Source organism: Oncorhynchus masou, chromosome 33 (assembly GCF_036934945.1).
Source record: "Oncorhynchus masou masou isolate Uvic2021 chromosome 33, UVic_Omas_1.1, whole genome shotgun sequence".
NCBI lineage: Eukaryota > Metazoa > Chordata > Actinopteri > Salmoniformes > Salmonidae > Oncorhynchus > Oncorhynchus masou.
Genome location: NC_088244.1, coordinates 30,307,314 through 30,321,963, shown reverse-complemented (window position 1 = coordinate 30,321,963; position 14,650 = coordinate 30,307,314). Strand labels below are relative to the sequence as shown.

The 14,650-nt window shown below is 43.2% G+C and overlaps 1 protein-coding gene across 1 annotated transcript; it reads right to left on the bottom strand.

Moving 5' to 3' along the window:
- Positions 1–72: 72 nt before the first annotated feature.
- Positions 73–14,563, bottom strand: LOC135528225 (eukaryotic translation initiation factor 4E type 3-like). The gene is made up of 9 exons (XM_064957162.1): positions 14,340–14,563; positions 14,085–14,198; positions 13,837–14,003; positions 3,862–3,934; positions 3,610–3,704; positions 3,433–3,493; positions 3,256–3,322; positions 1,624–1,779; positions 73–1,448 (listed from the first exon to the last, which is right to left on the bottom strand). Exons 3-9 carry the CDS (start codon positions 13,998–14,000, stop codon positions 1,402–1,404), a joined length of 663 nt encoding a protein of 220 aa, XP_064813234.1. The 5' UTR covers positions 14,001–14,003; positions 14,085–14,198; positions 14,340–14,563; the 3' UTR covers positions 73–1,401.
- Positions 14,564–14,650: the final 87 nt, after the last annotated feature.

Here is a 14,650-nt window from a genome sequence, read left to right as displayed (position 1 = left end):
CATGACGAGACCATGATGACATCACAGTGATTAAAAAACAAACAAAACAAAAACAGCACAAGAGACCATAAATACATGTTTTGCATTTTTATTTTTTCATATATCAAAATCAGCAAAAATATTTTACATTTTGACTGGTTCAATATGTTGAAAATAAACAACATTCAAGAACGAAACCCTAGGGGAACACAAGGCACCATTCCAAAGACTCAGTTGAGATCTCCATCTTACTAAAACAAATACTTTCATTAAAAACAGCAACAATACCCAGCTATACAGTGTGTAATATTATTAGTTTCTCTCTAGGAGACTAATCAATCTTGGTGTTTGAACATGGATGACCTGAGTCACAGGGAAGGACATTGATCAACTACAGAGATGGCATCTGATAACAATTACAAGGTTACAAAACATAAATGCTTGGCAGGGAATATGCACTCTCACACCACTGAAGGTTAAGAAAGGTTTTTGGTAAAGAGATGTACTCATTCAACTCAAAGCACGGTTCATACAGCATACATTTTTATTTATTTTAAGAAGGGTTTATTTTAAAGTTTGTAGGACTTTAATGAGAATAATATTCATGATATAAATGTAATATTTCTTGATCAAATCACTTTCGCGGAGCTTATAATAAACATGTGCACGCACAACTTAGAAATTAGCCTCAGTGAACTGAAGAAACAGTGATAGAGATCCTGTTAATTATAGTAAAAATGAAAAAGGCTTGTGCATTTCAGAAAAAAACAATATTGAGTGTGTTTGTCCATGATCCACCGCTATTACAAAAACACTCTGGGTAAACTACTGCATATATTTTTTTTCTAGTAACATTTTCTGATTTTGTTTTTGTACAAAAGTTGGTGTCACTTTACAAATCCAACAACAAGTAACAGTTAACAGCTTTCTTTCCCCTAACACCAAAAAACAACAAAAACTACCAAACAAAAAAACATTGAGAATGTGCAACATTTTTGCATAAAACCATATGAATATTACTGTCTTGAGGAAAAGACTCTTCATTCATTCTAGAATAAGGTAACAATGTAAATCCCTTGCATACTGAAAATATATTGTGAGATCTGGAACCCGTGATAACAAATAAAAGGCTCTGGTAAAATTGCACTGTTGAGATCAAATCTGGTAAAAACAAATATGTATACATGATCAACTATTGTCCTCTTCAGTTTTAGCTAAATATCTTTGTATAAAAAAACAACAACACTAAAGTACATGTCTATCAGTCATCCTAAAATGAAGCCCCAGCTATTATATTTTCTGTCTGCCCAAACTGAAGTAATTGTATAACACATTTACAAAAGACAGTAGAGCTCAGATTAGGGGACAATTCAGTCCATTTCGAAGACCAAAAACAACAAAGTGTAAAATGTGCAAAGCGTGCTAATGTCTTGGGCGACCTCCTTCAAAGGCATGATGCTCCTCATGTGCTAAAATAGAAATAAACACATTCATCTCATGAGTTATCAATAGGCTCACTCATCAGACGCATGACAACAGTATGTGAAGAGTAAAGTAGTTTTTGATGGAGTGAATTAGCATGTACTCTAGTCTACTTGTTTTTATCATGACATGTGAATGTCATACAAGGTAGAAAGTACTCACGCTTATAAAATACTGCCTTAAAAGTTATCTGTGGAAGAAGTTCATAGATCCGTCCTAGGACGTTTGCTTCATTAGCAAACGAGGCAATTCCATTCCAGATTTGGACAACATCTTCTCTGTCTCGTATGCTGACACTAACACCAACCACCTCATCCTCTGAAACACAACCAGAGAATAAAATATTTCAGATAAATACATCAATACCCTTAAATTTTGAGGTACAACTTTACAAGGGACAGAACATTGTATGTTTTTCTTTATGACAGGATGTTCATGGCATTTCAGACTTCTTCTGTATGGTTGACTCAAATCAAATTGTATTTGTCACATGTAGACTAACAGTGAAATGCCCACTTACAGGTCCTTTTCCAATAATGCAGAGTTAAAGATACCAATTTGGGGGGGAAATAGAGACAAGGAATATATACACAGTGAATAACGAATAACGACTAAAATAACATGGCTATATACAGGGAGTACCAGTACCAAGTCGATGTGCAGGGGTAAGAGGTAATTGAGGTAGCTATGTACATAAAGGTAGGGGTAAAGTGACTAGGCAACAGGATAGATAAGACAGTAGCAGCAGCGTATGTGCTGAGTGTGAAAGCGTGTGTGTGTGTGTATGATGTCAGTGTGCATGTGTGCGCATGTTATGTGTGTATGGCACAGGAGGTTGGTGGCACCTTAATTGGGGAGGACGGGCTCATGGTAATGGCCAGAGCGGAATTAGCGAAATGGTATCAAATGCATCAGCCACATAGTTTCCATGTGTTTAATGCCATTCCAATCGCTCCATTCCAGACATTATTATGAGCCGTCCTCCCCTCAGCAGCCTCCACTGGTGTGTGGGTGAATGTAGTGTGTGTTGGGGTGTCAGTGCAAGAGAGTTGGTGCAAAGAAGGGGGAATGAAAGTAGTCTGGGTAGCAATTTGGTTAGCTGTGGTTTAGCAGTCTTATGGCTTGGGGGTAGAAGCTGTTCTGTTCCTGTTGGTTCCAGACTTGGTGCACTGGTACCACTTGTCATGCGGTAGCAGAGAGCACAGTCTATGGCTTAGGTGGCATGGCCAGGACCTCTCTACCGCCTGGGGTACAGAGGTTCTATGTGGCAGAAACAAAAACAAAAATTGCCTGCAGGCGGCTATATCGGTCCGCTAAAACAGGACTAGTAAAGTCCCAGTGCACTACTTTTGTGAAGAAAAAATATCTATATTTTTTTATTTCCCAGGGGGTGCTGCAGCAGCCCTATGTCCTGAGGGGGTTAGAGGCGCTGTCGTATCCTCTTCATAGCTGTGTGGACCATGTTAATTCCTTAGTGATGTGGACACAGAAAATTTTTAAGCTCTCGACCTGCTCCACTACAGCTCTATTGATGTGGATGGGGGCGTACTCGCTCCTCTGTTTCCTGTAGTCCACGATCAGCTTCTTTGTCTTGCTGACGTTGAGGGAGAGGTTGTTGTCCTGGCACCACGCTGCTAGGTCTCGGACCTCCTCCCTATAGGCTGCCTCATCGTCGTTGGTGATCACTGACTAATCCTTCATGACTGTACAAGCTGACAAAAGACCATGTAGACCAAAACCCACAGTTGGAGTATAAAAGAAACTGTACACGATTCACTCTCTCTTCACACTTACCTGAAGCACAGTAATCAGTGAATTGCTCCCCAATAGTGGCTAACAGTAACTCCTTCCATACAGCAGGCTGGGGAAATGAAGACGCATTGAGTATGTTACCAGTACACACATTTACTCAACAAACATAAATATGGTATGAATGATTAAAACATAACATATGACCTTTATTGTACTTACAGTGCTTTCTTTGGGTACTTTCATTTTCCAAACTCCCCCCTTTGCATTACTCTCTTCTTCCCTGAATGAAATGGAAAATGCATAGCAAGACAGAGACTAAATGAAAGGTAATACCATTTACATATATAATTACGCATAGACCTATGTGTTTGTATTAATTTGATTATTTAGTCTTACCAGAGTGGTCTTCTCTCTCCTCTCATTAAGTGATAGCTACATCTCAGTGGTAAACTGGAAACTCCAGGTATATTGTTGTACACGCTCCAAAAGCTCTATGAAAAAAATGAGGAAAAAATTATATCTTTACCATGATTATCAAAATCCTAGTGTTGCCTTTATTACACCATTATTATTGAGAAACATGTGCATTTATCATGATTTATGATGTGGCAATTATCTTAAACCTATCAACTAACACAGAGAGCTTACCTGAACTGTTTGCACAGTGTAGATTTTTTTCAGACCTGATTCACATTCTGCTGCGGTTGTTCCTGGTAAAGATCTGGAGGAAAGATCCAAACAAAACATCAATATCTAATTTAATCTATATAGAACTCTGCATCTGGCATGATCTAGCAGTCCTAAAATAACCTGTTCTGTTTTTGTATCTATAGCAAGCCTTGATACAGCAGTTCCCCCACTCTGTGAACAGGCTTTACTAGATATCTCAGTGAGCAGAGGTTGTGCTCAAAGCAGCCAAGTCGGAGAAGATCTGGTATCAACCCCCTTTCCACAGGACACTAGCCCAGCAGTAAACATGACTGACTGACCCCTTTAAAGTTGACTGCCTTCTCTCTTGGCCAGAGACGTACACTACATGACCAAAAGTCTGTGGTCACCTGCTCATCAAACATCTCATTCCAAAAATCACGGGCATTAATATGGAGTTTGTCCCCCCTTTGATGCCTCAACAGCCTCCACTCTTCTGGGATGGCTTTCCTTTACCACCAGATGTTGGAACATTGCTGAGGGGACTTGCATCTATTGTCATGCTGAAACAGGAAAGGGCTTTACCTAAACTGTTGCCACAAAGTTTGAAGCACAAAATCGTATAGAATGTCATTGTATGCTGCAGTGTTAAAGATTTCCCTTCACTGGAACTATGGGGCCTATCCCAAACCATGAACAGCCCCAGACCATTATTCTTCCTCCACCAAAATGTACAGTTGGCACTATGCATTTGAGCAGGTAGCGTTCTCTTGGCATCCGCCAAACCCCGATTCGTCCATCAAACTGCCAAATGGTGAATTGTTTTCCACTGAAATGGAAACCCATTTCATGAAGCTACCGACGAACAATTCTTGTACTGACTTTGCTTCCAGGGGCAGTTTGGAACTCAGGAGTAAGAGTTGGACAGGAGCACTCAACGCTCATAATCAATCAAATGTATTTATAAAGCCCCCTTTACATCAGCAGATGTCACAAAGTGCTGTACAGAAACCCAGCCTAAAACCCCAAACAGCAAGCAATGCAGATGTAGGAGCACGGTGGCTGGAAAAAACTCAAAAGGCAGGAACCTAGGAAGAAACCGAGAGAGGAACCAGGTTCTGAGGGGTGGTCCGTCCTCTTCTGGGTGGGCCGGGTGGAGATTATAATAGTACAGTGGCAAGAAAAAGTATGTCAACCCTTTAGAATTACCTGGATTTCTGCATAAATTGGTGATCAAATTTGATCTGATTTTCATCTAAGTCACAACAATAGACAAACATAGTGTGCTTAAACTAATAACACCCAAATGATTGTATTTTTCTTGTCTTTATTGAATACATAATTTAAACATTCACAGTGTAGGTTAGAAAAGTATGTGAACCTCTATGCTAACCTTTCCAAAAGCTAATTGGAGTCAGGAGTCAGCTAACCTGGAGTCCAATCAATGAAACGAGATTGGACACGTTGGTTAGAGCTGCCTTGCGCTATGAAAAACACTCACTGTTATGAACTTGAGTGAAGACCCAAAAGCGGTTTTAACAGAAAACAGAGTTCTTTAATGAAAATACAGGAATGGCATAAATCCTCTTCCAACGTTGTCAGCGGAACAAAAAGAACGTTAGTATAGTGCAGGATGCTCCTGCCAGGCAGACTCCGACAGGACAGGACAAGGTGGAAGCAAACGAGACGACAGCTTGCTTCTGGCATCAAAAAACACAAACAAGAATCAGACACTGAAAGTAGCAGGAACAGAGAGAGAAATAGAGACCTAATCAGAGGGGGAAGAGAGAACAGGTGGGAAAGAGTGGATGAGCTAGTTAGGGGAGATGTAGAACAGCTGAAGAATGAGAGACAGAGAAGGTAACCTAAAAAGACCAGCAGAGAGAGACAGAGTGAAGAGAAAGGACAGGAACAGACATAACAAGACATGACAGTACCCACCCCCACTCACCGAGCGCCTCCTGGCGCACTCGAGGAGGAAACCTGGCGGCAACGGAGGAAATCATCGATCAGCGAACGGTCCAGCACGTCCCGAGAGGGAACCCAACTCCTCTCCTCAGGACCGTACCCCTCCCAATCCACTAGGTACTGATGACCACGGCCCCGAGGGCGCATGTCCAAAATCTTACGAACCCTGTAGATGGGTGCGCCCTCGACAAGGATGGGGGGGGGGAGGGACGAGCGGGGCGTGAAGAACGGGCTTAACACAGGAGACATGGAAGACCGGGTGAACGCGACGAAGATAGCGCGGGAGAAGAAGTCGCACTGCGACAGGATTAATGACCTGGGAAATACGGAACGGACCAATGAACCGTGGGGCCAACTTGCGAGAAGCTGTCTTAAGGGGAAGGTTCTGAGTGGAGAGCCATACTCTCTGACCGCAACAATATCTAGGACTCTTGGTCCTACGCTTATTAGCGGCCCTCACAGTCTGCGCCCTATTACGGCAAAGTGCCGACCTGACCCCCTTCCAGGTGCGCTCGCAACGCTGGACAAAAGCCTGAGCGGAGGGGACGCAGGACTCGGCGAGCTGAGATGAGAACAGCGGAGGCTGGTACCCGAGGCTACACTGAAAAGGGGATAGACCGGTAGCAGACGAGGGAAGCGAGTTGTGGGCGTACTCTGCCCAGGGGAGCTGTTCTGACCAAGACGCAGGGTTACGAAAAGAAAGACTGCGTAAAATGCGACCAACAGTCTGATTGGCCCGTTCGGCTTGACCGTTAGACTGGGGATGAAAGCCGGACGAGAGACTGACGGAAGCCCCAATCAAACGGCAAAACTCCCTCCAAAATTGAGACGTGAACTGCGGGCCTCTGTCGGAAACGACGTCAGACGGAAGGCCATGAATTCGGAAAACATTCTCGATAATGATCTGAGCCGTCTCCTTAGCAGAAGGGAGCTTATCGAGAGGAATGAAATGAGCCGCCTTAGAGAATCTATCGACAACCGTAAGAATAACTGTCTTCCCCGCTGATGAAGGCAGTCCGGTGATAAAATCTAAAGCGATGTGAGACCACGGTCGAGAGGGAATGGGAAGCGGTCTGAGACGGCCGGCAGGAGGAGAGTTCCCAGATTTAGTCTGCGCGCAGACCGAACAAGCGGCGACAAATCGACGCGCGTCACGTTCCCGAGTGGGCCACCAGAAACGCTGGCGAATGGAAGCGAGCGTACCCCGAACGCCGGGGTGGCCGGCTAACTTGGCAGAGTGGGCCCACTGAAGAACGGCCGGACGAGTAGGAACGGGAACGAACAGAAGGTTCCTAGGACAAGCTCGCGGCGACGGAGTGTGAGCGAGTGCTTGCTTTACCTGCCTCTCAATTCCCCAGACAGTCAACCCGACAACACGCCCCTCAGGGAGAATCCCATCGGGGTCGGTGGAGACCTCAGAAGAACTGAAGAGACGAGATAAAGCATCAGGTTTGGTGTTTTTTGAGCCCGGACGATAAGAAATAACAAACTCGAAACGAGCGAAAAACAGAGCCCAACGAGCCTGACGCGCATTAAGTCGTTTGGCTGAACGGATGTACTCAAGGTTCCTATGGTCAGTCCAAACGACAAAAGGAACGGTCGCCCCCTCCAACCACTGTCGCCATTCGCCTAGGGCTAAGCGGATGGCGAGCAGTTCGCGATTACCAACATCATAGTTACGTTCTGACGGCGATAAGCGATGAGAGAAAAACGCGCAAGGATGGACCTTGCCGTCAGAGAGAGAGCGCTGAGAAAGAATGGCTCCCACGCCCACCTCTGACGCGTCAACCTCAACAACAAACTGTCTAGAGATGTCAGGTGTAACAAGAATAGGTGCGGATGTAAAACGATTCTTAAGATCAAAAGCTCCCTGGGCGGAAACGGACCACTTAAAGCACGTCTTAACAGAAGTAAGGGCTGTGAGAGGAGCTGCCACCTGACCGAAATTACGGATGAAACGACGGTAGAAATTAGCGAAGCCCAGAAAGCGCTGCAGCTCGACGCGTGACTTAGGAACGGGCCAATCAATGACAGCCTGGACCTTAGCGGGATCCATCTTAATGCCCTCAGCGGAAATAACGGAACCGAGAAAAGGGACAGAGGCGGCATGAAAAGTGCACTTCTCAGCCTTCACATAAAGACAGTTCTCCAAAAGGCGCTGGAGGACGCGTCGCACGTGCTGAACATGAATCGAGAGAGACGGTGAAAAAAATCAGGAATGGCATAAATCCTCTTCCAACGTTGTCAGCGGAACAAAAAGAACGTTAGTATAGTGCAGGATGCTCCTGCCAGGCAGACTCCGACAGGACAGGACAAGGTGGAAGCAAACGAGACGACAGCTTGCTTCTGGCATCAAAAAACACAAACAAGAATCAGACACTGAAAGTAGCAGGAACAGAGAGAGAAATAGAGACCTAATCAGAGGGGGAAGAGAGAACAGGTGGGAAAGAGTGGATGAGCTAGTTAGGGGAGATGTAGAACAGCTGAAGAATGAGAGACAGAGAAGGTAACCTAAAAAGACCAGCAGAGAGAGACAGAGTGAAGAGAAAGGACAGGAACAGACATAACAAGACATGACACTCACAAACATTTAGTTTAAGAAGAATCCTCGAGAGTCAGCTAAAGACTTACAGAAATCTCTGGAACATGCTGACATCTCTGTTGACGAGTCTATGATATGCAAAACACTAAACAGAATGGTGTTCATGGGAGGACACCACGGAAGAAGCCATTGTTGTCCAAAAAAACATTGCTGCACATCTGAAGTTTGCAAAAGTGCACCTGGATGCTCCACAGCGCTACTGGCAAAATATTCTGTGGACAGACACAACTACAGTTGAGTTGTTTGGAAGGAACACACAACACTATGTGTGGAGAAGAAAAAGGCACAGCACACCAACATCAAAACTTCATCCCAACTGTAAAGTATGATGGACGGAGCATCATGGTTTGGGCTGCTTTGCTGCCTCAGGGCCTGGACAGCTTGCTATCGTTGACGGAAAAATGAATTCCCAAGTTTATCAATACATTTTGCAGGAGAATGTTAGGCTACGTATGTGTCCGCCAATTGAAGCTCAACAGAAGTTGGGGTGATGCAACAGGACAACAACCCAAAACACAGAACTTAATCAACAACAGAATGGCTTCAACAGAAGAAAATACACCTTCTGGAGTGGCCCAGTCCTGACCTCAACCCGATGGAGATGTGTAGCATGACCTCAAGAGAGAGGTTCACACCAGACATCAATAATATTGCTGAACTCAAACAGTTTTGTAAAGAGGAATGGTCCATAATTCCTCCTGACCCTTCAGGTCTGATCTGCAACTGCAGAAAACATTTGGTTGCGGTTATTGCTGCCGAAGGAGGGTCAACCAGTTATTAAATCCAAGGGTTCACATACTTTTCCCACTCTGCACTGTGAATGTTTACACGGTGTGTTCAATAAAGACATGAAAACGTATAATTGTTTGTGTGTTATTAGTTTAAGCAAACTGTGTTTGTCTATTCTATTGTTCTTCCCTCAATGATTTATGCAGAAATCCAGGTATTTCCAAAGTGTTCACATACTTTTCTTGCCACTGTACATGGTCAAGATGTTCAAACGTTCATAGATGACCAGCAGGGTCAAATAATAATAATCAAAGTGGTTGTAGAGGGTGCAACAAGTCAGCACCTCAGGAGTAAATGTCAGTTGTCTTTTCGTAGCCGAGCATTCAGAGTTTGAGATAACAGGTGCGGTAGAGAGAGAGAGTAGAAAATAGTAGGCCTGGGACAAGGTAGCACGTCCGGTGAAGAGGTAAGGGTTCCATAGCCACTGGCAGAACAGTTGAAACTGGAGCAGCAGCACGACCAGGTGGACTGGAGACAGCAAGTAGTCATCAGGCCAGGTAGTCCTGAGGCATGGTCCTAGAGCTCAGGTCCTCTGGGAGGGGAGTGGGAGGGAGCATACTTAAAATTCACACAGGACACCGGATAAGACAGGAGAATTACACCAGATATAACAAACTGACCTTAGACCCCTGACACAAACTATTGCAGCATAGATACTGGAGGCTGAGCCAGGAGGGGTCAGGAGACACTGTGGCCTCGTTCGACGATACCCCTGGACAGGGCCAATCTGGCAGGATATAACCCCACCAACTTTGCCAAAGCACAGCCCCCACACCACTAAAGGGATATCCGCAGACCACCAACCTACTACACTGAGGCAAGTCTGAGTATAGCCCACAAAATTCTCCACCACCGCAGGAGCCCGAGGTGGTGCTAACCCAGACAGTGAATTTCAACGTTGCTTGTGTGACCTGTGAGCTTGTGTGGCCTACCACTTCGCAGCTGAGCCGTTGTTGCTCCTAGATGTTTCCACTTCACAATAACAGCACTTACAGTTGACCCAGGCAGCTCGAGCAGGGCAGAAATTTGACAAACTGACTTGTTGGAAAGGTGGCATCCTATGACGGTGCCACATTGAAAGTCACTGAGCTCTTCAGTAAGGCCATTCTACTTCCAATGTTTGTCTATGGAGATTGCATGCTAGCGTGCTCGATTTTATACACCTGTCAGCAACGGGTGTGGCTGAAATAGCCAAATCTTTTCATTTGAAGGGGTGTCCACATACTATGCTGTAAAAACATATTTGCCCCCTTTCTAATAATCTCTACTTTTGCATATTTTTTAAACTGAATGTTATCAGATCTTCAACCAAAACCTAACATTAGATAAAGGGAACCTGAGTGAACAAATGACACAACAATTACTTACTTATTTCATAAACAAAGTTATGTAACACCCAATGCCAATGTAATTACCCCCTTACATTCAATAACTGGTTTTGCCACCTTTAGCTACAATGACTCCAACCAAAAGCTTCCTGTAGTTGTTAATCAGTCTCTCACATCGCTGTGGAGGAAGTTTGGTCCACTCTTCCATGCAGAACTGCTGTAACTAAGCAACATTTGTGGGTTTTCATGCATGAACTACTCGTTTCAAGTCCTGCCACATCATCTCAATTAGGATTAGGGCTGGACTTTTACTAGGCCATTCTAAAAATGTGTTGCTTTCTAGCCACTTTCATGTGGACTTGATTGTGTGTTTTGGATCATTGACCCAGTTGCGTTTCAGCTTCAGCTCACAGACGGATGGCCTGACATTCTCCTGTAGAAACCTCTGATACAGAGCAAAATTCATGGTTCCGTCTAAAGCAAGTAAACCAGGTTCTGAGTTACAAAGCATCCCCAAACCATCACATTACCACCAACATGCTTGGCCGTTGGTATGAGGTTCTTACTGTGGAATGCAGAGATTGTTTTCTGGTTTTCACCAGACATAGTGTTGGTATCCACAGGTTCCCTTTATCTAGAATGAGGATTTGGTTGAAGATCTGATAACTTTCAGTATGAAAAATATGAAAAAAAATAGAGAAAATCAGAAAAGGTGCAAATACTTTTTCACAGCACAGTACCAGTCAAAAGATTGGACACATACTCATTCCAGGGTTTTTCTTTATTTTTTTACTATTTTCTACATTGTAGAATAATAGTTAAGACATCAGAACTATGAAATAACAGATATGGAATCATGTAGTAACCAAAAAAAGTGTTAAATAAACCAAAATATATTTTAGATTCTTCAAAGTAGCCACCCTTTGCCGTGAGGACAGCTTTACACACTCTTGGCATTCTCTCGACCAGCTTCACGAGGTAGTCACCTGGAATGCATTTCAATTACCGGTGTGCATTTTTAAAAGTGTATTTCCTTCTTAATACATTTGAGCCAATCGGTTGTGTTGTTACAAGGTAGGGGTGGTATACAGACGATTGCACTATTTGGAAAAAGACCAAGTCCATATTATGGCAAGAACAGCTCAAATAAGCTAAGATAAATGACAGTCCATCATTACTTTAAGACAGGGGTGGGAAACTCCAGTCCTCAAGGGCCTGATTGGTTTCACACTTTTTCTCCATCCCTAGCAAACACAGCTGATTAATCAAACTGTATTCTAAACTGAAGATCATGATTAGGTGATTATTGGAGTCATGTGTGTTAGCTGGAGCAAAACTGTGACACCAATCAGGCCCGCGAGGACTGGAATTAGCCACCGCTGCTTTAAGACATGAAGGTCAGTCAATCACTTCAAAAGTTTCTTCAAGTGCAGTCACAAAAAACATCAAGCGCTATGAAACTGGCTCCCATGAGGACCGCCACAGGAAAGGAAGACCCAGAGTTACCTCTGCTGCAGAGGATAAGTTCATTAGAGTTACCAGCCTCAGAAATTGCAGCCCAAATAAATACATCACAGAGTTCAAGTAACAGACACATCTCAACATCAACTGTTTAGAGGAGACTGTGCGAATCAGGCCTTCATGGTCGAATTGCTGCAAAGAAACCACTACTTAGGAACACCAATAATAAGGGGAAAGAAACACAAGCAATGGACATTAGACCGGTGGAAATCTGTACTTTGGTCTGAGGAGCCCAAATTTGAGATTTTGGTTCCAACTGCTGTGTCTTTGTGAGATGCACAGTAGGTGAACAGATGATCTCCCCATGTGTGGTTCCCACCGTGAAGCATGGAGGAGGAGGTGTGATTATGCTTTGCTGGTGACACTGTCTGTGATTCATTTAGAATTCAAGGCACACTTAACCAGCATGGCTACCACAGCATTCTGCAGTGATACTCCATCCCATCTGGCTTGCCCTTAGTGGGACTATCATTTGTTTTTCAACAGGACAATGATCCAAAACACCTCTAGGCTGTGTAAAGGCTATTTGACCAAGAAGGAGAGTGATGGAGTGCTGCATCAGATGACCTGGCCTCCACAATTGCCCGACCTCAAACCAATTGAGATGGTTTGGGATGTGTTGGACCGCAGAGTGAAGGAAAAGCAGCCAAAAAGTGCTCAGCATACATGGGAACTACTTCAAAACTGTTGGAATAGCATTCTAGGTGAAGATGGTGGAGAGAATGACAAGTGTGTGCAAAGCTGTCATCAAGGCAAAGGGTGGCTACTTTGAAGAATCTCATATTGTTTCAAACTTTTTTTGGTTACTACATGATTCCATATGTGTTATTTCATAGTTTTGATGTCTTCACTATTATTCTACAATGTAGAAAATAGTAAAAATATTTTAAAAAACGTTGAATGAGTAGGTGTGTCCAAACCTTTGACTGGTACTATATAGTGTACATTGATATACATAATTTCAATAAGAACACAATGAAAAGAAAGATCTGTATCGGCAAAACCATCGCCACATCCATCATAGTTTTTTATTAAACTGTAAAAAAATTATTAATTAAAAGCTAGGTCTAAATGAAAACCAAGACAGAAAAGGTATCCACATTACAGAGTCAATAGACGGTGGAAGCCTAAACAAAAACAGACTAGCCTATGATTTAACTTTGAGTCTTGAGATTGAAAATAAATACTTTCACCCCTAGGCCTATATTCAGGAAAAACTTTTTGTTGTTGTTGAACAAATCAGTGTTGAGGGCCTCGGGCTTTCTCCAACCCAAGGTCTTAACACCGGTTACATAGCAGAGGTAAACAAACTTTGCCCCATATACAAGTACTCACAGTGTTGATAAAAATAGACAAAGTCCAGTTCCAGCAGGTCACGTGTACACTTCCCATAATAGAATAATATTAGCTAAATGTCGGTGAAGCAGTGAGCAGAAGTTTTACAATGAATAAAATTGCTGATAGCTTGCCTAAGACTGAGATTTTGAGAACATTTTCTAACCAATGGTACATTGCATGGCACCATATCACGCGAGGAATAAGAAACAGTGATTGCGAAAACACAGGTTATAGTGTAATAATAATATACGTTACTATTGTGGCGTTATACCCAAGCACTGTCTGCAACTTGAAAGACTCCTTTGTTTTGGCAAGGCTTCCTAGCTAGCTATTCCAAATGCAGTTGAATTCATACAAACTCATCCCATGAAAACAAATCACATAATTAATCACCACCAAATCCATGAAATGATAAAATGGTGAGCTTACCTATCAAGCCAAAAAGTCCACGGAGAATGTAATGGGAGGGTGCCGTTTCCATCGTTGTTCGTGATGTTCTCCAATTCTCTTTCGTCAATATGGATGTTACGTTCAGCGGAGTTTTGACTTACTGTGTTGTTCAGCTGCAGGGTCGGGACAGCAGGAACGGCCATTTCCTGGGTTGTAAAAATAATCTATTTGATTGTTTTTAAAATATCTCGTTTCACCTTTTGATTAAATAGGTGTAAAGTGCCTACTTTGCTGACTATTTCGTAGCTTCACCGGTCTGGCGCCACAACATCAGTAAAACGACGACGTCTAGCTGTCTGCAGGCCAAACGTTCTTGTCATAAACGGCAGGCGAAATCCACACTAGGAAACAGGACTGCCTTAAATTAGTATTACATGTACCTCAAATTTCCCCTAAAACATACCAAGACCCCTTAAACGAAACAAAAGGCCTCTTAAGTCTCCCTTAATTTTTAAATGCAAAAGGGGACCCATTATACATACCTTAATTTAAATTGTTGGTCAGTACCCTTTATTTTTCAATTTCAGTGCATATGAAGGATATCAATAAACGTGTCCTTAATAATACCTTACTACGGAATGTTTGATTAGCTCCCTTGTTTTTGGGGTTGAAGGATAGGTCAAGGGACATACGGAGCATGCCCTTCATTATTCATTGCTTTAGATTGTTTTTGTTGATCCTTACATGTTCAGATTAGGTGCCGCGCGCGTAGAGTGGATTTTTTTTTTTACAGTCTTCCACCCGTACTGTAGATGGCGGCATGCACTTTAACGATTGTTTGCGGACCGCCAAA